We start from the raw sequence: 25,636 nt of genomic DNA, 5'->3' as shown, positions 1-25,636 counted from the left end.
AGGGAAGAGAAGGTTTGAAATAGCTAATGAGGTAGAGAATCTGTCAGTCTGCTGGGAAGCAAGTGATCTTAATGCTACCTCATGGGAATCACTGAGACTTTGGAAATAATTCATAATTGGACTATGACAGTGGAAGGAACAGAGTCGGTAAAAACAGAGAGGGTGATGGCGTAATGTTCAGAAGAAATACTGCTTTGTGAAAATCTTACCAACTTGACCTAGCATGTTGGAAAGCATTAAATAGAAAGACCGGGTATATTATGGATTATCTGTACAGAAGAAGAAATAAATGAGGAATTCTTCAAGCAGATAACCAAAATGGTACAAAAAGAGGATTAAATTATGATTGAAAGGCTCAATTCTATGTACATGCTGGGTCTCTTTCTGCTAAAAAGGTGCTTGATTGATTGTTGATTCACTTTATTTTGTAAATTAGATAGAGTGGACCACACAGGGAATACTTGATTCTAATCAATAAGGAGAAAGTGATTTTTAAACAGAAAGAAGAGGAACTGTGGGAGAAAATGGCAATATAGGAGTGTGTGTGTGTGGTGTGTGTGTGTGTGTGTGTGTGTGTGTGTGTGTGCAGGGAGGGGAGTGCCAAACAGTCTACAATGAACATTAATTTCTAGGAAATTAAATTTCCAAAATAGCATATGTAGGATCCCATACACTGAAAATCTAAAAAGAGAGTTGACAAGGAGCAAGAAACAGCAAAATCCTGGCAATTTGGTCCCATGTGATGTTGCAGAGGAGAAGGAGGAGGTTGATAGAGGATAGCATGTCTGTGCAAGAAACTTATTAGCCAACATAGATTTTTTAAGTATAAAAAAATGGATGGCAGTTCAAAGCAATCCCAATAGACTTTGGACAGAAAATACTATCTGCATCCAGAAAAAGAACTAAGGAGACTGAATGTAAATCAAGACATTCTATGTTCACTTTGTTTTTCGGGGTTTTTTAAAAAATCTCTCCCATGGTTTTTCCCTTTTGCTCTGATTTTTTTTCTCCTAACATGATTCACAAAGCAATGTGTATTAAAAATAAATAAATTTACTAGGAAAAAAAATAGATGGCAGAAAACATGTAAGTGAAGACAGATATAGAAGTAACATAGTCCCATTACAATAGTGTCAGTATTACAAGAAAAGCTTCAATGAAATCTTTGAACAAATGGTCTTTTTGTTTTGTTTTTGGTTATACTTTCAGGGTAAATTCACAATCATGGAATCATTGTGTCAAATAGCATTTGTTAATTTGACAGCCTGTGTACTGGCAGATTTTTCATTAAAACAATTTACCAGTTTTCCGTCACTTCAGTTTGGTGGTCTTCCTTTTGGGCAGCTGAGCTGGACTTTTTGCCTCTGCTTCTTTTGTCCAGCTGTGATCCAATGTTACCCCCATTCTGCAAACCCTCTGTTAACCTCTACTTCAGATGCCAAAATTAAAATCAATGCTACCATTCTTGGAAAGAATTGGCAGTTGCTTTATGTGTGACTCTATTTACCATTCCTCCCTGACCCCTCTTTCCCTATAAGTGCCATTTCCCCCTTTTAGAAGGTAAATTTCTTGTAAGAACAGACACCATTTTGCTTTTTGTATATGTATCCTTAGCATTTGTGTAGTATTTGCTCCATAGTAAATTCTTATTTATTTAGTTACTCGTTTATTTGTTCATTCATTTATTCCATTCCATTCCACCAGCAGAGAATGTGCAACTGCTTTTCCAACCTCTACTTTTGAGTTTTGTTACTTATGATTATTTTTGCCAATGTAAATGGTATGAAGGGATACTACAAAATGGTTTTAATTCACATGTATTATATTATTCATGAGAATAAATATTTTTTCCAGTGGCTGGCTACTTATAATTTTTTGTTTTCCCTTTTGAAAATTGTTCATGATCTTTGATCATTTCTTCATTATGAACCTGGTGTTGCTATCATACATTTTAAAAGCATTTCTTGTATATTTTAGATTTCAAGTTCTTATCCTTTACATTCAATATATTTCTCCCATATTATTTTTAGTCATTTATGTTGGTTTTGTTATCTAGAATTTATTTTTAAAAATTTAATATTGTGGGGGCTAGCTGGTTGATGTAGTGAATAGTGTGTCAGCCCTGAAGTCAGGAAGACCTTAATTTAAATCTGGCCTCAGAGACTTAACACTTCCTGGCAAGTCATTTAATCCCAATTGCCTTAGCAAAAAAAAAAAATAATAATAATAATATTGTCAATCACATCTGTCTTATCCATTACAATTCTTTGCTGAATGGAAGAAAAATATTTTCCTTCCAAAATTTAACTAAACACCTCATCTATTTTTTGCTTCATTTTAATATTTTGTTACTTTTTACATCTGTCTAAAATCTAAGTGAAATGTGCCAAAGTACATGGTGCAGTATGATTATCTAAATCCATTTCCCACTAAATTGCCAATCAGTTTTCTCAAGTACATTCATTAGAGAATCCTTTTCTCAGTTTTAATTTTCTTTTGATTTATTAAACATGAATTTTTTTTTCTGCACTTGATTGAATATTCTATTCCATTGACCTCATTTTTGTCCAGTATAGGATGGTTTTGGTAATAACTGCTACATGGTAGGTTTTAAAGTCTAGGATGCTTTTTTCTTTTCTTTTCTTTTTTGTTTTTATATTATTAGCTACAGACCAAACACAGGGTCTAGGGTACACACAGAAGACATTTACCAATGAATCGTTCACTTCAGCTATTCTAAATGTCTGGTGAAATTGTGTCCTGGTTCCCACTGGGGTTGCCAACAGACTTGGTCTTAGGAGCTCCTGGTGACAATTAATGCTTTGGCAATAGAGCCCTTTCCCTTATTCTCTCTAATCTCTTCTGCTAGTAATTTGCCAGTGGCAGAACCTTCTGAGGCTACCTTTCTTGATTCCAAAATAACAATATTAATAATCCTTAATAAATGGACATTTTTGGAATAAGGAAGAACATGAGAAAAAGCATGGAGGTATCCAAAGTCTATTCTTGCTAGCACCATAGATTAGAAAGTAGAGAGGTCATTAGGTGGTAGGGTGAGTAATAGTGTTGGACTGGCCTTCATGAAGACTTGAATTTGAATCCCAAATATGTAGTAGCTAGGTGACCTTGGTTAATTCATTTAATCAGTCTGTTTCAGTCTCTTCATCTGCGCATTGAGGGGACTCTTCTTAGTGACCTTGAAAATCTCTCCCAGCTCTCATCTGAGAAGCTTGTGATTTGACTACAGAGATGGGATCAGGTCACATTGTAGATAACTAAGCTTGGACTTTACCTGGAAGATAAGTTGTCCTTGGTTCTAAAAAAGGCTCAAAATGCCATCAATAGGGAGCTTTTGAGGGCTGGTGAGCAGAAGAATATGGGAGGCACCTTCCTGGGGAGCCTTATGATAATTAGTTACCTTCTGGCTGATAGAATCAAGAACATGGGGAACAAAAGAGCTCATTTAGTTCCCTCCAATGGTTCAGTTAGATTGCCTTCATTGAGAAGAAGGTGACTTTCTCTTAGGAAGAAGGCAGAATCCTTTGGAATCCCTTGGAAAAAGGAACTGCTCTCTTTATCCGTCAGAGCTCTGAATGGGAGAGAGAAGATACTGCCTTCTACATTCTGTGAGGAGAAGCTGAGGATTTAGCTGCAGTTGGTTGGTGGGGCTTGAAATAATAAGAATTCTTGAATCACCCTTTCCAGCTAAGCTGGAGGATTGAACAATAGCTTATCCTATAATTAACTGTAGTCAAGAGCAGAAAGTTTAGGGTTCTGTTCTCTGACCTGTTTCTATTCCCTTCTAATAGATCAAGGGAGCAAACTCCTTCTCTGACTTGTTTCTTCCCTCCTTCAAATTTTTACAGTTGAATTGCAGGCCATAAAACTTGAAAATCAACATTTCTATCTAATCATAACAAAATTCAAGAAGCAGAGGTAGAAAGAGAAATCCCATTCCAATATCTACAAATTATGTGAAGTCTCCAAGAAATCAACCAACCGAAACACTCAAAATTATGGTTAAGGAAATAACAGAACCAGAAAAACATTGTACAGTCACAACAATATCGTGCAATAATCTACTATTTGAGTAACAACTGTTTTCTGCAATGCAGTGATTCAAGATGATTCCAAAAGATTTATAATGAAAAATCCTATCCACCTTCAGAGAAAGAATTGTTGGAGTCTGAATGCAAAGTGAAGCATACTTTTTAAGTGTTTTTTAACATTCTGGTTTAGAGGTTGTTTGGGGTTTTTGTCTATGTTTTCTTTGGCAATATGGCTAACAATAAACATTTTGCATGATGGTATAGGTATAATCTCTATCTAATTGCTTACCTTCACAAAAAGGGAGAGAGAAGGGAGGGAGAGAATATGAAACTCAATTGTAAACAATGTTAAAAATCTGTGTATGTTTAATTGAGAACAAAAAACTGAAAAAATGAAATAACAAGCAACTTGAAATAACTGAAAGTAGTCAATTCTCATGGCTGGGCTGTGTCAGTATAATAAAAACAATAGCACTATCAAAATTAATCTGCAGTTTTAATGCTGTAATAATCCAATTGTCAGATGGATGGTTTACAACATTATAATATAAAATTTGTTTGGAAAAAATAAAGTATTTAGAATATCAAGGAAAACAATGAATAAAGTAGAGCTATAGGTAGGGGGTAGTATTTCCAGAGGTAGGTAGGTAGAGACATGGGGTAATAGTAGTTCCAGACCTCAAATTACATTATTGAAAGCAATACCATATGGTATTGGTTAAAGAGAGAGAAGGAAGAGGGGGAAGAGAAAGAGAGAGGGGGAGGAAGGAGAAGGGAGAAGGAGACAGAGAAAAGGAGGGAGGAAGATAGGGAGAGAAAAGGAAGAAAGGAATGGGGGGGCAGAGGGAGAGAGAGAAATATCAGTGGAATAGACTAGACAAGGGAGAATCAGAAAAAATGGAATATAATAAACTGGAAAACATAAATCACTTAGGAAAATATTCTCTAGTTGAAAAAAAAAGTGGGAAATCTGGAAAGCAGTCTGGCAGAAAATAGGCTTAGGCCAATACCTTATGCTAGGTTTCACAAAACATTGTGGCTATTAAAAATCGTATCATTAAAAAGCAGGAGAAGATCATATTCTTAAATTCATATTCTTGAATTCTTAACCAAACCAAGGATGGCAGAAAGTTCAGAACATAAAATAGATAATTTAATGTGAATTTAAAAAGCTTCTGTACAAATAAAATTAATGCACCTAGGATAATAATGAGGAAAAATCTTTGAATCAAATTTCTCTGATAAAGTGTGATATCCACGATATAGAAACAATTAAGATACAGATAGAAGATCCAAAAACATTCTCAGAAGAAAAATGGATCTGAACAGTTTTCAAAAGAATTACAAAGTATTAACCACATGAAAGAATGCTCCAAATCACTAATAAGAAAAATACAAATCAAAATAATTTGAGTTTCGCCTTGTATTCTCGGCAGAGGGATGGCAAATTGGCGAAGATGATAAAATTTTGTAATAGTCAATGTTGAACAGTTATGGGAAGATAAACACACTGATGCATTATGGGAGCAGAAGGGGAGACTGATTTGGTACTGCTGTTTTGGAAAACGAAGGTGGCTAGAGTCTTCATACGCAGAGATTCCATTAATACTCCAAGGAAGCCATTGATAAGGAGAACAGTCCCACAGACACCAAAATATTTTTAATGGGGCTTTTTTTGTGATTGAAAAGAATTGGAAACTAAATAGATGCCCATCGCTTATGGGATAATTAGCCAAATTGTGAGATATAAGTGTAATGGAATATTCCTGTGTTATAGGAAATGATATGTGTACTGAATACAGAGGGCTCCTTGAACTAATGGAGAGTGAAGTAGGCAGAACCTAATGGACAATATATACAATGAATAACAGAAAGACAAAAACACAAAAGTAAATGCTAGAGCATTATAAAGAAAGAATGTGGCTCAAAAGAAGAGCTAAAGGCAGATAATTCTACCCTGCTCCTACCTTTTTCCAGAGGTGCAAGATTCAGAAATGTTGTACACATATTCGGTGTTTAGATCAGTTATATTCCATTTTTCCTTGTTTTGTCTTTTAAAGTATCATGTGTTATATGGAATGTCTCCTAAGAGGGGGAGGTGAAGAGGGAAGAATGGGGGAAATTATGAGAATATAGAAAAATATATCAGTATATTTAATTTTTAAAATATGCTATTATAGAAACCAGGTAGGTGGTACTAGAGACTTCTAGGTTCTTGGCAGTGGAAATAGAAAGAAGATGAAAGGAAGAAATGTTGCAAGAGATATTTAAGGCTCGTTTATAATCAGGCTAACACTTACCTTTCCAGATTTATTTCACCTTATTTCTCTTCACTCATTGTCTGTTCCAGCCCATCTGAGCTATCAGCTGTTCCTTGACTGTACCATTCCATCACCTGGAAACGTGGACTCCCACAAACCATTGCCTGGGTCTAGAATTCATTTCCTCTTTAACTCAGTCTGACTCAATCTTTTTTCCTAGTTTTCTTTCTGCCTGATTCTCAATAACCCCCTACGTCCATTGCCCCTCACCAGCAGTTAGTATCTTCTCTCTTTCAGTTATCTTCTATCCCATTTGTATCAACTTGATCTGTGTACATGTCATCTCTCTCTAGGACGTCAATTCACTGAGGTCAGAGGCCATTTTGATTTTGATTTTCTTTGTATCTGTGAAACACAGAACAGCACTCAGGGCCTCCAGCAGAGTATTTGCCAAATAAATGCTTGTTGAATAATTGATCTCCATTCAGTGCTTTGCTTAAATGGCACATCTTATGGCCTTCCCTGAGAATTAGGACTTTCTCCTTCCTCAAGTTGCTCTTTGCTTCCTTATTTTTCTTTATTCAATCACTCAGTCAGCAAGTTTTTATTAAGGGTGTCCTATGTGAGGTATTGGGCTAGATCCAGAGGCATGTTTTAGGAGTTTGTACAATCATCATTGTGAAAACTTACCAAAACTTTTGGTCCGAAGGAATAAAACTTTTAATATGCACATATTTCTCCTTTTGAATAATTAATTTTTTTCCTTCTCAATTGTCATCATGCTCTGGTATCAGAAGAAATAAATGACTCAGAGGTGAGCTGGTAAAAGATGTTTACCATTTTAAGTTGTAATCTTGCCACCAGAGCTTCCTAAAGCAGAATTTCAGGAAAGGGTTCTATTGAAATAGAGAAGATCAGGAAAATCCGTTGAGATTGGCCTGGCATCATGTTGGCCCGTCTGATAGCAGACAAAACCGTGGCAAAACTGGTAGGAGGATGCCAGTTTGTAATGGGATTCTGGTACCAAAGTCAAAGATTTCTGTGTGTTTACTGAAACTTTCACAAGGAAATCCATAAGTAAGGAGACATTTTATCTACAAGATAATAGGTTTTCTTGACTCTTGTAGCTCTTCTCACACATTGACTCACATATTGGTCACCACCAATGATAGGATAATTATTATTTAAATAAAATTTTTGACATTTCACATATATGGGAATTGGGGAAAATGATGCTTGATATTATTTGTATTTAATTTATCATAATGATCTGTCTTTTATCCTCTCTATTCTAGGGATTTTCATTTTTTATTTTTCTATCTTCTGTACTGGCACATAGTAAACACTTAATAAATTGTTGGTGAATGAATGAACTAAGGAATGAACTAGGAATGATAGCATATTTAACCTGGAAACATTCCCCAAAAGAGCCTCAGTAATTTTTAACGCATTGCCTAAAAGTGTTTTCCTAACATAATGTATAATTTTTTTACATTCTTGCTACATTCTACTTCAGCAACTAAAGTCTTCTTGATTTCATTGGTGTGAAAGTGGACTAAGTAATCAGTAAGACCTGAAATTTTATGGTTTCTACATGGTTGATATGGAAATAGGATTTTATATAATTTCACCTGTCTAATTGAGTTCATATTGCTTGCCTTCTTTTTGTTGTTGCTGTTATCATTCCCTTTTATTTTCTCTTTAAAAAAGGTATTTCCCCCAGTTACATGTTAAGAAATTTTTTAGCATTTATTTTTATAAGATTTTGAGTTCCAAATTTTTCTTCCTACTTTTCTCTCCTCTTTTCTTCCTAAAATGGTAGACAATTTCTTGTAGGTTATTGCCTTCTCAAATAGTAAGGGGGGAGCTGGAGAGAGAGAAAGAGACAACTTGGACATCAAAATATTTTTAAATGTGAAAAATAATTAGCTTTTAAAAAATTATATGGATTTCATAAATTGGAAATTGTAGAATTTTAGAGTTTATAGGCACTTTGGTAACTATCTGCTCTGACCCATATCAGAAAGGAATGGTCAGTGTAATAATCCTGGCAAGTAAACCTCTGGCCTCTGATTGAAGACATCACACTGAGGGAGGACTTGGCACCTTCTACTTCTTTCCACTTTTGTACACTTGTAACGGGGGGTGTGCTGGGGCCAGTTCAAATTTTTCCAGTTGATTTGCTAAATTCTCAGTGTTTACACCTAGAAATTGATAAATGCTAAAACTCTGAGCTTGCTTTAGTTATTCATTCTTCTCTAAACTTTAGAAAGCGTTCATGATTCGAATTAAACTTTTCCCAGAGAACTGATTGTTGGTCAGTTAGTTGTTGGTCTTTGTTCTCTAGGAGGCCTAAAATGATGGCCCTGTGTGTGTCTGTCTATGGATGAGGAGACCAGTACGAGTGCTCTGCCACAAGTTGGGCACGAATAGTCTCCGGAACATTTGGAGTGGCGTGTCTCTAAATTTATGCATCTCATATTTCCTTTGAGCTACTGCAATTCTGCTTTATTCATAGAGCTTTCTCTGATGCTGGTAGCCATGCTGGGCAATCCCGTGCCATTGTCTCCCATGTCACACAATCCCAGAGTTCTTCAGAGATACCTTGAGAGTGTTCTTGTTTTACTTCTCCTGAGCTCCACATGAGCCCTTGCCTAGTGTGAGTTCTCTGTAAAATATCCCTTACAGCAAACGTCCATTTGACATCTAAACAAGATGGCCAGCCCATCAGAGTCATGCTCCCTGAAGTAGAGTATGAATCCCTGGCAGAGTCAGTGAGAATGCCGTTCTTGCCAACATCAGCATCCAAGTTATTGATCATTGATCTAGAGCAGTAAGGGACTTCAGAAGCCCAGGGACAGCTAGTTGATGCAGAAGGTAATGTATCTGGAATCAGGAGGACCTGAGTTCAAATCCAGTTTCAGACGATTCTTAGCTCTGTGACCGCAGGAAAGTCCCTTCACTCTGTTTGCTTCTGTTTCCTCATCTGTAAAATGAGTTGAAGAAAGAAATGGCAAACACCAATTTTTCGATGAGAAAATAGATACCCAGGGAAGGTAGGTGCCTGTCCAAGTCACCCACATATTAAGAATCAAAAGTAGAATTTAAAAAATAAATGGTGCAGGACAGAGCACAGATGCCTGGGGCTTTCCACTGGAGATTTCTTGCCAAATCAACCTCATGTCATCAAGGATTACTTTTTTGAGGGCAGCCATTCAACCATCTCCAGAGCCATCAGATTATATTACCCTCTCCTTTCCACATTTCTACCTTTTCTACAAGAATAGCATGAGTTTTTTATGAAATATTTGGCTCAAATCTAGGTCAACTATCTCTGCATCTGATCAGTTCGTTTAGTTATCACATCCAGAAAGAAAGAAGGTTGTTCTGGCGTAAGCTGGCTCTTTGTAATCACCACTTCCTCTTTGAGGGGGCCACTTGAAAATCTTAGAATCTTCCCAGGAATTGAAGTCATGCTCACAAACCTGGAGTTTGGGGCTTGTTCCCTCCACCCTGGTTTTTCCCTGAAAACTAATTATCTGCCTTTCTCTAGTTTTGTTTTTCTTCATCCATTTACCACAATTCTTCTAACATCACTGACAATGATTTAGCAATCCTATTTGCCAGTTCTTTGATTACTGAAGGATATAGTTCATTCAAACCAGATGACTTTAACTTGGTATTCTCTTACAATAATTGTTGTTGATCAGTCATTTTCAATCTTGTCTGACTTTGCATGACTTCATTTGGTTTGTTTTTTTTTTGACAAAGATACTAGAGTGATTTGCCATTTTCTTCTCTACTCTATTTTACAGATGAGAAAATTGAGACCTACAGGGTGAAGTGACTTGTTTAGGGTCAACAGGTAGTTAGGGTTTGAGGCAAGATTTGAACTCAGGTCTTCCTGACTCAGGGGCCCAGCACTCTATCTACTGCAGCACCACCTCATTGCTCTTTATAATAATAGTTAGTAATTATAAAGTGCCTTGAGATTTGCCAAGAATTATATTTTCTCTTTTGATCTTCACAGCAACCCTGGGAAAGGAGCACCATTGTTGTTCCCATTTGACAGATAAAGAACCTGAAGCAGACAGAAATGAATTGATTTGCCCAGGATTACATGGCTAGCAAGTACCTAAAGCTAGATTTGAACTCAGGGTTTCCTGACTCTGGGTCTTGCATTTTATCCACTGAGCCACCCGTCTGCCTACATTCCTGATGTAATTGATTCCAAATAAAAGTGTTCCAGAATAGTCTCTATGTATGGAGTCCTTTCTCTAGTATTCATTAGGATTTGTTTGAAAATGCTAATCCAGGAGGTAGAATTGTTTTTTCTTGGGTAGCAGATCTCCTTCCTTGGATTTTCTCCAGAAGGTAATCCTTAGATTAAATTAAAAGAATATGGACTTTTGTTTTGAAATGCTTGTGTTGACAGGAGAACCAATCTATTCCAAAATATTACATTTAAGTGTCTGTGTTTATCATCAAAACATACATTTTTAAAGAATTTCAACATTTATAATAAATAATGTAATCGCCATTTAATTTTAATGATTTCTTTTTATTGTGGTTATATTTTATTTTAGACCACAATATTTCACAATACTTACTCATATCTTGCTTTTCATCACCTTCATTTTCAAATATTTCCCTTTGTATCTCTACACAAAAGTCATCTCTGATAACAAAGAATAAAGAGATTGGGGGGGAGCAGTTTTTTAAAAGCCAATTTAATGAACACACGATCTGAACCAAATGCTATCTACAATATTCTACGTGTACTTCTTCTCCTAGGGGCCAAGCTTGAGGTACACAATGTTCCATCTTCCTATTTTGGTGCTTTTCCATTTCCATTCTTGTAGTTATCAGCCCCTTGTAATTTGGCTCCTGCTTACTTCAGTTTGTATCTGTTCATCTACATTTTTTCATACCTGCCTGTGGAAGAGAGACAAAGTAGACTAGTGGTTGGAGAGTTGCCCTTAAAGTCAGGAAGACCTGGATTCATGCTTCTACCTTTTAAACATACCGACTCTAGGACTTCAGGCAGGTCTCTTCCTTCCAGGGCTGCAGACAGCTCTCTAAGGCTAAATGGTGGAAAGAAGGTACATTAGTAGAGGGAATTTCCTCTTGAAAAGCTAGTTCCTCCCTATCCATATTTTTCAGATTTATTGTTTCTGATGTATTATCTCATTACTTTCATATATCGGTTTATTTCAACATTTCTCACAAGATGGGCATCCACTTTGTTTCCATTTTTTTGATACCACAAAAAGTCTTGTAAGGATTTGGGTCTATATAGCACTTTAATTTTTATCTTTGACTTTTGTGTTATGTCTCATGGTTAAAACAATCTTAAAACCATGGACATTTTAGTCATTTTCTTAACATTATCCGACATTTCCTTTTTAGAATGGTTGGGCCCAATTTGTAGCTCTACCAACACAACATTTTGCCCTGGTCCCTTTGACTGTTCTCATCATTCACCATATATATGTGCCAATTTGTTGAGTTGTGAGATGAAACCTTACAATTTTGATTTATTTTTCTTATCATTAGTGACCTAAAGCAATCCTTCCTATGATAGCACAAAACTTGTTCTTTTGAGAACTATTTGTCTATAAATTCTGACAATTTATACACTGGGATGTATGACACTTGACTTCATATATTTGATGTTTTCCTATATATTATCCTAGAAACCAGGTTCTTATTAGAGATATTTGATGTAACAAGTTCCTGCATATAGCTCTATCAAATAGAGATATTTGATGCAACAAATATGATATTCCTATCAAATAGAGATATTTGATGCAACAATTTCCTGCATACAACTGACAACTTTCTTTTTCATCCCAGGTACATTGATTTTATTCCTGCCAAGGATTTTCAAATTTTAAGTGGCTGAAGTGATGTGCTTTGTCTTTTGTGATCATCCTTTTCCCTATTCATAACTAGAAAATATCATTTTTCATTTTTTTCTGTTTTTTTAATGTGACCTTTAATAAATAAGTTAGTTGTCCATTTTTAGGCTATGAAGGGGTACAGTAGGAGGCATCGGTTAGCCCAGAAACTCTAGGGCAGGTCAGCGTATTTGGTTAACTCTTCTCCATCCATGTGGCTGCTAAATAGTTTTGATTTTGTTTTAATGATTTATTAAAAATTTAACATTGACTAATAATATATGTAGCCACTACACTTCTTTATGGTTATTACCATATAAAACTCTTCATTGCGATGCAGTTCCTTTCTCTTAGAAAGAAATGCGCCCTCAGCTAATTTAGTGAAGCAGATGTTAGGAAAACTCCTTAAAATGAAAATGGTTGATTCCAACAACAAAAAAATCAAACCTTTAATGGAATCTTTTAAATGTTTTTCATTTTTGTCAAATAACTTATTTCTAGTAAAAAAAATACTTAGCAATCATAGTTTGCAAAGTATTTTAAATAAGTTGCTCATTTTATATAACAATTTTGTGAGTTAGGGTTTAGGATAGCCATTTTACAGGTGAGGAAACTGAGGCATAGAGGGTCACACAGCCTAAGATTACACAGCTAGTAAATGCTTTGAGGAAAAATTTGAATTTGGATCTTTTTGACTTCAAATCGAGAGTTCTATCAACTGAATCTCCCAGTTGCCCCTAGGGAAAGATGTCATTTGAAGGCTCACCTCTAAGTAGTGCAATGGATTGGAACGAGGAACTTATTTCATATATTCAAATCCAGCCTCAGAGACTAGCTGTATGACCTTGGACAAGTCACTTAACCTGGTTTGTATCAGTTCTTCTTCTGTAAAAAATAAAGTGGAGAAGGACATTGAAGATCAGTTAATTAAGATGCAAAGAGTAGCCTACGAACTGATGGAACTTGCCTCCATCAGCACAGTGCCTAGCATACAGTCAACACTTAATAAACGTTTATTGAATTTATCAAATTGTCTCTTTCAGCCTTTGTTACCTTATTGGATGGGGAGCAAGCCCAAAATGCCATCCAGACATTTCACCAATATTCTCTCCGCGGAAAAGAGATAACCGTACAGCTCCAGCCCACAGATGCTTTGCTCTGCGTCACCAACCTGCCCCCTTCTTTTACGATCGAAGAATTTGAGGAACTGGTTCGGACATTTGGCAACATCGAGAGGTGCTTTTTGGTGTACAATGAAACCACGGGCCATTCCAAGGGCTACGGGTTTGTGGAGTACATGAAAAAAGACTCTGCTGCCAAGGCGAGGTCAGAACTGTTGGGTAAACAAATAGGAGGATTCACTCTCTTTGCACAGTGGATGGATGTGAATCAGCTGGCCACCGATCTCATTCATTCTAAGTGCCTATGCATCGATAAACTCCCCAGGGACTTCACGGACTCCCAAGAGCTCTTGCAAATTTTCTCCTTTAATCATAAGCCTGTATTTGGTCAGGTAGGTACCTTTCTGAGATCCTTGGTTTGAAAGCCTTCTCCAGTATGGAGAGAGACATGGCCATCAATGGTAGACACACACGTTCAATCTTTGGGAATAACACTTGCGACTTCAGACTTTGTTCTGCTCCTTCCTTAGTCTGTGGTGGAAGACATTTGCCTCTGTGGCATTTGAAAAAGGGTCTCTTCTGCTGTTACCCATGAGAGAAAATTGCCTTTTATAGTATTTAAATGTGCCCTCAGCAAATCTATTTGAACAAAGTTTATCAATAAAGCTCTGGAAAATGGAAATAGTTAATTCCATAGAAAAATTAAACCTCTGTTTCTCATGGGAGGTTGGATAAATAGCTAACTTGAAAAACTCAAAAAAGCATTTCTCATTTTTGTCAAATAACATAATTCTAGTAAATAAGTAAGAAATTTGCACTAGACAGCCTTTCTGTTGGGATGTAAGAACACCCTCACCAAGCTATCCCAGGCTTAAAAACTGATGGCCAAGCAATTCGTTCTTTTTGGATGTTTGTTTTTTAATGTTACCTTATTTGTAAAAATGGCAGTACTATAAGCCTATGTAATTTCCTCAGTGTAGGCACTTGACTGGAATGTAACTTATTAGATTACGTTCCTAAATGCACTTTTAAGTGTTCTTGTGGTAAAATTATTTAACCACCCTGAAGCTAAATTAATGGTGAGTCCCTTTTAATTTTCTTAGTCTGCTTCTAAGACAATATTACTAGTCCATAACTGATCACCGATTTGCATAGTAGGATCTACCCCGCACTCTACTGTCCTAACTTTGAGAACTGTGTTACCTGAATACTCCAGTGAAACATTGGAATAAGACTGATAATAGTTCATAACATAAAAGTAAGAAATATCAAAACAAAGCCCCAAAGTAAATGCATTTTTGACTTAACATACATCCATCTAACAGACATTTAATAAATATCCATATACAAGCATTCCTTCCTTCCTTCCTTCTCCTCTTTCCTTCCCTCCTTCCTTCTCTCCTGCCTTCCTTCTTACCCTCCTTCCTTCTTTCCTTCCTTCCTTCCTATTCTCTTTCCTTCCCTCCTTCCTTCTCTCCTGCTTTCCTTCTTACCCTCCTACTTTCCCTTCTTTTTCCTTCCTTCCCTCCCTCCTTCCTTTCTTCTTTTCATCCTTTCTTCCTTCCCTCCTTCTCTACTTCCTGCCTCCCTTCTTTCCTGCTTTCCTTACTTCTCTCCTTTCCATCCTTCCTTCCTCCCTTTCTTTCTCCCTTCTTTCTTCCCCTTCCTCTCTCCCTCCACACCTAAACTTAAGATATGGAGAGCCAAATGATGATATTCCTTCTATCAATGAGGTCATCACCCACTCTGTGACTTAGAGAAAGCCCCCTGGGACCCAAAAAGTATAAGTGATCATTCAGAGTCCAAAAACAAGTATGTGTTGAAGTGCATTTTGAACCAAAGTCTTCTTGACTTGGTCCCTCTCATTGATTTGCCTTTGTTTCTCAGTGATTGGCACACAGTAGGTGCTTAATAAATGGTTGTTGATTGATTGATGCACACTACCATGCTATATGCAGTGGATATACTAGAGATAACTTTAGAAGAAAAAAAACAAGAACAACAAGATTTATGACATCCTCTTCCTTTCCATGAAATCAATTTTAACAATATGGAAACAGAAGGGTATCTGAGCCCTTCTTCAGCACGGGGATTAAGGATTCGTTCTTATCGGATTCAAATGACATTTTGAGACATTTAACAAAATAAATAAAAATATAATAGAACCTAGATAATGTTAATATGTTGTCAATTTGCAACCCACAGATCTTTATGTACATTTAATGGCTCCCAGTTTCTATTTGAATTTAACATGCTGGTTTATAGAATCATTTCCTCATCACTGGAAATAGGGGCAGCTAGATGATATGGTAGATGGAGCCCCAGCTTTGCTGGAGGCTCTGTGTTCAAATCTAACCTGAGACAGTTGACACTAACTGTGTGACCCTAAGCAAGTCATCTAACCCTGATTATCTCACAAAAACAACAACAAAAAAAAAAGAAAATTGATTTACTATATTTTTGAGCTTTGATGGTCTGATAGGCACTTTTAAGAATGGAAGTGGGACAGCTAGGTGGCGCAGTGCTTAGAGCACCAGCCCTGAAGTCAGGAGGACCTGAGTTCAAATCTGGTCTCAGACACTTAACTATTTCCTAGCTGTGTGATCCTGAGCAAGTCACTTAACCCCAATTGCCTCAGAAAGAAAGAAAGAAAGAGAGAGTGGAAGTGGCCCACCTAACTTCTTAAGATTGATGGGCAATCCTTGAAATGAAAATAAAGCAAACCAACCCTACACTAGTCATTATTTGGATGCTATGATTATGCTCTTGGAAAGACCTAAAACGGTATTACAACATAGACACATTGAATGATGGCGGTGATGATACAGATAACTGGTGTTTACAGGATATTTTACAAAGCACTTTACACATGTCATCTTGTTTAATTTCCCCAACAGTCCTGTGAGATAGATGCTCTCATTATCCCCACTTCACACATGAGAAAACTGAAGCCGAGAGAGGTTGACTTGTCCAGGACCAGCCAGTTGGCAAGTGTCTCGGGCAGGATTCGAATTCAGGTCTCGCTCCCTCCAAGTCCAGACCCTACCTGAGGGACCAACTGGCTGCTTATGGGTATTTTCCCCTATTGCACAGCCTCAGAGTTGAAAGGAGCCTCATTAGCCACCTAGTTATACCTGGAAAAATCCCTTCTATCACATACAGAATAAGTGGTGATCTAACCTGGCTCGCAAATGAAATTATATTTGAAAAGCGCTTAGCATGGTATCCTGTCACTAGACAATATTTAATTTGTTCTCTCCCCCCTGCTCTGTGCTTATAGACCTCCAATGATGTGGAAGTCCCTCCTTCCCAAAGCAGACCCTAAACAGTCATTAGGAGGGACATTTTCCTTTCTACAGATGCATATTTTCCTCTTTTCATCTTCCATCTCTTGTTCTCCATGAAAAACTCCCACATCTTTTCAGCCCATACAATTCTTGTGCATATTTTTTTTCAAGGATGTCATAGATCCAGACCAATATGGTGGGGGCCTTTTTGGTGTTTTTGTGTCCTAGAGGCACCCATTTGTCACTCTATTCTCCCATTCTTCAGTGAGTCTCTCTCCCTTCTGGTCACATATAGTCTTTAGAGCAAGTCATGGGCACCACGTTACCCACAATGACTTGCTCAGCCGATCAGCCTCATAACCTACAGTCAGTGCTCCTTGAAAAATGTAAAAATATCTTTCAGACTAGATGAATTTTATAAACAAATATTTCCAAGCCGTTCTGAGTTACCTCTTTGCAAATGAAATGTGTGTTGCATCAGTTGGCACAGGATGAAGGGAACTATGCAGGCGGGTTTGCAGTAGTTGAATACGACACTGCAGAACACGCTGAGGATGTTCAGCGGGTGGCTGACGGGATGACGATCAAGGGAAACGAAGTCCAGGTATCCTTCTGCGCCCCCGGAGCATCTGGACGAAGTACTTTAGCGGCGCTGATCGCTGCACAACGAATGGTAAGGAATACTGCATTTGAAAATCCAGAAAAGTTCTCAGAAATGAAACAGTCGCTTCATGTAGATCCCAATGTCACTCATTGGGTGTCTGCCTCAGTTCTCTTTATCCAAGATAAGTAAGGGTTGTGTCTAAGTGTTTTCTTATCCATTCATTTTATTGATTGAACAACAATAGTAATAGTTGTAGAGCACCTTAATTATACAGCACTTTAAAGTTTGCAGAGGACTTTACATGTGTTATAAACAATGCTGGGAAGTAGGTACTATTATTTTCTCTCTCTCTCTCTATTTATATATATATATATATATATATATATATATATATATATTTTTCATCTATAGAGATGGAAACTGAATCTGGGAAAAGTTAAATGACTTGCCCAGGATCATATGGCCAGGAAGCATCTAAGGTAGTATTCTAGCTTAGATCTTCTTAGTCCAAGTCCAGGAATATCCACTATGACAAATTGCTCTCTAATTTGCCTTCTGTCACAAGCTTTAGAAGAAGTGCTTTTAGCAGGGAAAATAAGAAATTGACTAACAATTCCCTACATCAAACCAGAAATCATTGCAGTGGAAAGAAGATATCGGTTCATAATGTATTTGCAGCTTCCCATCCCTTCCTGGCAGAATTCTGGAACACATGACGAAGGGGATGGTTTGTGAACATTTAGAAAGGGAAGTGATCATTGGAGAGAGCTGGGGTGCCTTCAGCAAGGACAAGTCGCACCAGACTAACACCCCTTTCAATATCAGGTCAGGGAAAATGTTAGTGTTTTCAGCAAGGCATTTGACAGTCTCTCCTGGATTGCTTGTAGTTAAAATGGGGCTGTACAGAAAGATGTTTTTGGTTCTCACTGAATGAACAGACCCAGAGAGAGGCCATTCATGGGTCATTGTCCATCTGGAGACCAGACTTCATCAACAAGAATAATTACGGTGTTTTGGTCAAGACCATTTGGGTCAGAAAAGGCATTTGTAATGTCCCAGAGCAGGGCAGTTGGGAGTGATGACCTAGAGTTTATGTAATATGAGGGTCTAATAATAGAATTTAGTATGTTTAATCTGAAGAAGAGAAGGCTTGGGAGCAAGAGAGGCCACGATAGTTGTCTTCAGTTACATGAAAAGATGTCCTGTGGAAGAGAGATGAGACTTCTGCTGCTTGGCCCCATTGGCTGGCTCTGGGAGCAGTGGGTGAATGCTGTAATGAGGTCCTTAGCCACCCAAAGGTTCCTAGAAAAAGTGTTCTGGGCTCCCCCTCAGTAGATGTCTTCAAGTAGAGTCCAAATGACTTTTGCCCTCCTTGGGGCAAAGTGTAGTGGGGGAAAGTGTAGTGAGAATCCTTGTATAGGAATAGTATGAACTAGATGCCCCCAAGGTGCCTCCCTCTTCACACTGAGTTGCTGAAATTCTGTGACCCCAACAGCAGTCTCATTATTGCTAGGGGATTCTTTCATGCCCAGGAGATCTGTTTCTAACCTAACATTGTGATTTCTTTTATACCTCTGTCATTTTTAACATGTATGAGTTTTATGATGAGAGGATCCATTAAATTGCTAATACCACAAAAGTTTTTTGTATGTACTTGATTCATCTTGTGATGGTCTTGAAATATTCTATAGCAGAAAGTCCCATAGAACTATAGTTCAAAAAATATTGTTACCTTTAAAATGAGTTTGAATTTTATAGCCATTGAATGCTATAAATAAGCCTCTTTTGAATGTAAATATGGAAGATTTAATTTGTAAATTTAGACATATGATTATTCTCCAAATGAAGATTAAACAAATGATGTCTTTTGCATTTATCTTGGTTCTAATGTTGCTTATTTCTGTATTCGTTTAAGATGCGCAATAATCGAAAGGGTTTACTTCCAGAGCCAAATCCAGTTCAGATCATGAAGAGTTTAAACAACCCCGCCATGTTGCAGATTTTGCTGCAACCACAGTTACATGGACATGCTGGTAAGCAGGTGGACGTAGCTGTTAAAAATATCTTGTTTTCCAAATTCGGAAATAACATTAACTTTGGTACTCTGATGAGAAAAACATTTTTAGGCCTCTGTTTAAAATACCATTCAAATGAGTAAACATTAGAAATCTCTAAGTATTGAATAATAGCACAGAATCTCAAAATTCTAGGTTGAAAGGCACTTTAGTCTCCATCGACTTCAAAGCTTATACATTGAAAAATCTTCTCTACAAAATATTCAACAAGTAGTCTTTCTGCCTGTGCTTGTAGACCAACCTTGGAAAGGAACCCTCCCCATGCCCTCTCCTGGCATCTCATTTCATTTTTGGTCCCTTCCAGTTCTTAAGGGGTCTTTCTGGTGACCTGAAGCCTAAATCTTTGTAATTCCTGGCCATTGATTCTCCCTTGGGATCAAACAGAGGAAACCTAATCCCTTTTCCTTTCAATACTCCAAGATTCTGCCCTCCCCAAGTCTTCTCCTCACCAGGCTAAATATCCTCCTAGCTCCTTCCACTGGTTCTCCCGTGACACAAACGCTAGGCCCTTCCCCAGGCTGCCTCTTCTGGATCTGGCCCCTCGTGTCTTCAGTCCCTCCGTACCAGCACAGCCTTTCCGAGACCGTGATATCAGTTCCTCCAGCACACTTACGCTACACTTTGTCCAATAAGTTAGAAGTCTCTCTCCCAATAGTCAAAGACTTTTTTGCTTGTTATCTGTAGCACTTTTTGCTACTTTACTACAAGTGCTGACTCAAGTGGATACATGGGTATGCACATGGATACATAGATTTAAAACATAGAGACAGATTTAGCATTATTAAATGTACACCACAGGCCAGGCTAATCACCGGGGATTCAAATACAAGGAAGTGAGCCACTGCCTTCGTTCGAGAAGCTTACACTCTAATGAAGGAAGAGAACCGAAAGGGGAGCAGGCCAGTGGGGAACGGCAGGAATGGGGAAGAAAGGGGGTCAGTGACTTTCTTAAACTAGTGTTTGAATCTGAATTTCACTAAAAACCCAGATCTTTTTCAGGTGATCTGTAGTCAGAAGTTCTCCATCTTATTTTAAAGCTGGGTTTGGAACCCAATTGTAAGATTTCACAATTGTCAAATTGCAGCTTCTTAGATGAAGTGTAATATTCTAATCTGCCGGGATCTCTTTGGACTCTGTTGTACAGGGTGTTGTGAGCTCTCCCACCCAAGCCCACCCAACTTTGGGTCATCTGTGTTTCCATTCCATTCACTGTCATTGTCTGGTGGTAAGTTTCCCAAATACCCCATGTCCAGATCCCCTGGGTCTTACACCAGGGAACTGTTTCCAGAACTGTTCACAACTATCCCTTGGATACATCCATTCATAAAGTTCTAATCACCCTAATTCTATGATCATCCAACCTATATCTTTCCCCCCAAACAGAAGTTCTCATCGAAGGCTTTGCTAAAACTTAGATAAACTATAACATCCCCATATCTACCAGCTTAACAACGCCATTAACAAAGAAAATGAGGTTAGTCTGGACTTACTATTCACAATGAAGCCGTGGTGGCTTTTCTCAGTCATCTCTTCCTTTTCTAAGTGACCACTGATTGTCCTTTTAGGGACAGGATCTAGTTTGGGGCTAAGAATTGAAGTCAAGCTCACTGCCCTCAAGTCTGCAGCCTACTTTCTTCTCTCTTTCTAATCCTTAAGGGGTTTGTGCTTTTCCAGCCCTTTGGTATCTCCTGGTCTCCATTCTCTTAGTGAATCAGCCATCACACCTGCCACTGCTTTTGATCTGGCACCTGGGACACATTTTTGCTTTCCTATCTCCTTTTTTGGGGGAGAGGGGAATAGGTATCAGTGCTTTCACCACGTCTTGCCCAGAACCAGGCTGCCATGAAGCTTCCTGGCCATCCCTAGGCTTTGCAGCCAATTCTCTGACATCCCACCTCATTCCCAATTCTGACCCCCATATTTATGTTGTCTTCCCCTATTAGAATGGAAACTCCTTGAGATCAGGGGCTATTTCATTTTTGTATTTGCATTTTCCATTGATTGGTACAGTCCTTTTTATTCATTCATTCACTCATTCATTATTTTTGTCCCATTCCTTCCTCTCCCAAGATCATTCTCCTTGCCAAAGAAAATCAGAATTTAACAGCCATTAGCTATCACTGCCCTCTCTATAATAAGCAACAATCCTGTCCCTTCTTTGATCTTCCCCTTTTCCTCATATTGCTGTTTTCTTCACTGATTTCTGCTCATTCTGATCTTTAACATGCAACACTCTTCTTATAGGACCAAACCACACTTTCATATTTATCCTTTTCCCCCTCCCTTACTTCCAGTCTTTCTACATGAATCTTTTTTTTTTAAATGAGTTGGTTCTCTCTGCCCAACAGATGGGCAAGACGCTACCATGATGCTTTGGAGGGATCCTAACTGGGGCACATTTCCTAGAATGTGGAGGCGGAGTATTTTCTGCATTCAATAAGTATCAAACCATAAAGATAATTCTTGTGGTTGATATATGTTTAGGCAGCTGATAATGATTAACAGCAGAGTATTACTCATTTACTTTCGCAGAGGTCAGAAGCTGGCTACGCCTTCTCTTTGTGAACTTGCAGATCTGCTTCCTCTTTCATTGTCATCAAAAGGCATTCTGTCCCCATCAAAGCGGCGGTGCTGTCTAGCAACATTAGTCAGTCTTTACTAAGTGCAGCTTTGTCTTCATGTGTGGCCAGCAGGCAACGAAGGAACTGTTTGTTCTCAGAGTTTGTGAGTGAAGTCAGTTGTCTGGAATGGGGAATGCATTTTCCTCTTCAGCCATTGTTATAGATAGTGGGGGCCAAAGTTCCGATCTGACCCTCAAAGGCCTGTTTAACCCTTTTGGTAGTTCATGTAAAATATGTACCCCTAATACTCTTGAAGCAAGCCTCTGAGGGCAGGAGTGTTCCTGGAGGAAATACATGTATACTGCAAATTCTGGATGCTTAGGAACACCGCTCCCTTCACTGCAGCCCCTTGGCTGCTCCACTAGCAGGAGAGTGGATCCAGAGCTCCCTTTGGCCCTTGGCCACTAGGGGAAAGATTGCAGGCTTGGAAATTTTGAAAAACACAATTTTGCATCATTAGGGTTAAAGAAAAGGTGAGAGATAGACCAGGATTGGGACTCTAGAGGGTTATGGGTAGAGAGACATTCTTGGGGCTGTAGCCATGGTCATGTGGAGAAACAAGGTAATTTTCAGGAACCGAGACTTTCACAAATTTGAATGTGTAACTTGGGAATATTCTCTATTTTTGAATGCTGATGAGCACACAGTAAGTAAGTACATCATGCCATATTTGCTGGGTTAGATTGAATCAAGTTCAGGGCTTTGGGAGGGGAGGAGGGATCCTGTCATCCTCAGAAGTGAAAGGAGCCTCAAAAATCACCATAGATTCAGACCGGGAGAGGTATTAGAAGTCATTACATCAAATCGATTAGTTTACATTTGAGACAGCTTGAGATCCAGAGAGATTGGGCCTAGGCCTCAGGCCACCCAACCTCTGAGTGTCTGAGGCTGGATTTGAATTCAGGTTTTCCTAACTGAAGGCCCAGTGCTCCATCCCCTGCACCAGCTAGCTACCCCATGTTTCAACCAGCCGGTACTTTTAATGCTAAGTAAACCAAATTCTGTTCATGTTCCACCCACTTTGCCATCCATGTCCTGCCATGTACCTGCTTTGTGACTTGGGGGGACGTCTCCTTCTATGGATTCCACCTTCCTCTTCTCTTAAGTTGGGAGAATTGGACTAGGCCGTCACTGGCTCTTTCCAACTCTCCTGGTTTAAGTGGAGTAAGGAAGCTAAAAGAAGAAAAGAAAAGAAAACATTCCACCATCAGGGTGACCTTTGGCAAGTCATCTGACTTCTGTATCTCAATTTCCTTATTTGTAAAAGGAAGAGCGTGGACTCTTCTCCAAAGTCCCACTTCTAAATTACGAGGGTGTGCCCATTCTTTGCCCATTTGTCTCTCCAATGACCCTTTTTGCTTCATGTCTTACAAGCATTTTAGCATTTCATGGAACTGAAATTTGCCATTTTCTTCCAGCAGTTCTTGGAGCTCCTCCCAGTTTGCCCCATCTGGTGAACCCCTCCATCACCCCTGCATTTTTGCAACTGAATAAAATACACCAGGTATGGTCCAGACCTGTGATTTTGGCCTAGGGAGTACTGGGCATTCTCTTCTCTCACCTGTCCTCTGACCAAGTCTGGGTAAGGTGGGGGCCCCGAAGGGTTAAGTGGCATACCACTAGCATCTGATCAAGGTCTGATGCCAGGTCTTCCTAGTTCCAGCTTTCTTCTTCATGTTCTTGCCCACCACACTAAGTGTCTCAGAACTAAAGCGCATCAGATTTCCTGATTTTAAGAAGCTTTTATTTGTCCCCTCCCTAGTCACGAACAAAGGACAAAAACGACAATTTGTCATTAGCTGCTAAAGTTCTCAGGAAATTCCAATTATACAATATTGAAAAATAAAATTATTTTCTGAGATATGACTTGGAAAAATATAATTCAGTTATTGACGTACTTCTTGATTGCTATAAAGTCTGAAACAGCCTAGTGTTCAGCTTGTTGCTCATGCTTTGGCTCTGAGAAAGCAGGGAGGCAGCACAGCCAGTTCTAAATGCTGCTTGTTTCCAGAGAGACTTTTACTCCAAATGTATTATTGTTCCAGAGCATCAGAAAGTATGATAATGTGCACACATTCTTAGAATTGGAGCAGTTGAAGAAGCAAAAATAATCCTAACTTGCAAAGCCGAACCCACGTCTGTTACCTTTATTCCTGAGAAGAACAGAGTTTATCCTCAAGTATGGGCCACAGAGCACACTGGAGCCTTTTGTTCCTGAGTGGTCTTAAGGTCTCCCGGTCAGGCACATTGGCCGGGTTGGATCGTTCCTGTACCTCCTCTGAGCCATTTTGAGGAAGATTAGAACTTCAGTCCTTGGTATAAGCTGAAGTTAAACTGTAATTTCAGTGAGGGGGCCAGTGGAAAAGGTGATTGATCCCAGAGTGCCTCTCTACTGGACAGAAGGACTTGGGATTTTCTGTATTTAGCTGACAAAAGATCACTTTTTAGATAAACCCCAACCACCACAGTCATAGAGTGATTTCACAGGGAAGTCCCAAGGGAAGAAATTCCCTCTTTTGATGCAAGGTGGCCCTTCCTCTGTAATTTGTACGTTTAGAAAGATGTCTAGAACTTCAGAGCTTAAGTGACTTGCTTAGGGTCTCTTAGTCTAGTAAATCTGAAATCGGATTTGAACTCAGTTCTTGACTCCAGACTCTATTCACTGTGAAGCCCATTTGTATTTTTACGTTATTTTGCCTTCGTTAAAATTTTTAAAAATCATGTCAATTTAGTCAATCAATCGCTATGTATTTATTAAGCACCATTTGTGTGCCAGACATTATGCTAAACCATCTTGAAATGTGTAGCCATGGCTCTGATGGTCCATGATTGCTATAATCACTTATACCTTTTGGGATGTTGATCAACCAACTGGGAAAAAAAATCCCAATCAACCCAGAGCTGGTTCTCATGCCAATAAGTAAGCATGCACTAACTTGAACTTATTTTCTGAGTTGTATTCATGCCTTTAAGAATATGGTGAAAATTTTAACAATTGGAAAACTTTTGGGAAAATGCTCCCCGAATATTGGAGATGAGACATTTTAATTAGTCCCAACATCTTTCCCATTAAATACTTCTTTGTATTTAATACAAATAAATACAGGTTGTCTTGAATACAAACTTCATTTAATACAAATCCAATTGCTGTTGTATTACAAATATCGCTGTTGTTTAATACCATTCACAAGATAATATGACTAATGATTACCTGGATTTGGTTAGAACATGAAGCAGATCCTATGGGATCACAAATCTGGAGGGACCCTAGTACAGCCCTTTCATGAGAAGTTGTGACGTGTCCAAGAGTCCCACAGGTAGTGAGTTTTCCTCAAGTATTCTATTTTCCATTTGGCAACTTTTGGCACGGTGTGAGCTTCCTCCCCCCACTCCCCCCCGCACCAAGTCATTGTGTTTACTTCTCATACTTCTGTGACCATTTGTCCCTTAGAATTGGAAGTCGGGGGCATCGCTAATAGCACTGATTTTTGTGTGTGGAGCCATTCTCCCACCTTTCCTCATGCGTCTTATATTTTGGAAATGGACATAAATACAATAATAATGATAAGGGATATACGGATTTGGACCCTTTGAGGAAAGTGGACTTTTATGTAAAGTACACACTGACTTGAAAAGGAATGGCATTAGGATGCAGTGGGGATCGTACGACTCCGTTATTTTGGTTTCTTGGTGAACATCACATGTTGCCAGCAAATGT

At 38.5% G+C, this 25,636-nt stretch overlaps 1 protein-coding gene across 5 annotated transcripts in view; it reads left to right on the top strand.

The window, feature by feature from the left end:
- The window catches only part of RAVER2 (ribonucleoprotein, PTB binding 2), an 85,619-nt gene that overhangs the window by 39,773 nt on the left and 20,210 nt on the right, over positions 1–25,636 (top strand). For 4 of the 5 annotated variants that reach the window (XM_031968976.1, XM_031968972.1, XM_031968975.1 and 1 more), the window contains exons 3-6: positions 13,254–13,723; positions 17,100–17,291; positions 19,138–19,255; positions 23,337–23,422. In XM_031968976.1, the coding sequence (XP_031824836.1) occupies positions 13,254–13,723; positions 17,100–17,291; positions 19,138–19,255; positions 23,337–23,422 (866 nt within the window). The remainder of the gene's footprint in view (positions 1–13,253; positions 13,724–17,099; positions 17,292–19,137; positions 19,256–23,336; positions 23,423–25,636) is intronic. The other variant, XM_031968974.1, reaches the window with a different exon arrangement.

Source organism: Sarcophilus harrisii, chromosome 4 (assembly GCF_902635505.1).
Source record: "Sarcophilus harrisii chromosome 4, mSarHar1.11, whole genome shotgun sequence".
Lineage (NCBI taxonomy): Eukaryota > Metazoa > Chordata > Mammalia > Dasyuromorphia > Dasyuridae > Sarcophilus > Sarcophilus harrisii.
This window is presented reverse-complemented; position numbering and strand designations above follow the sequence as displayed.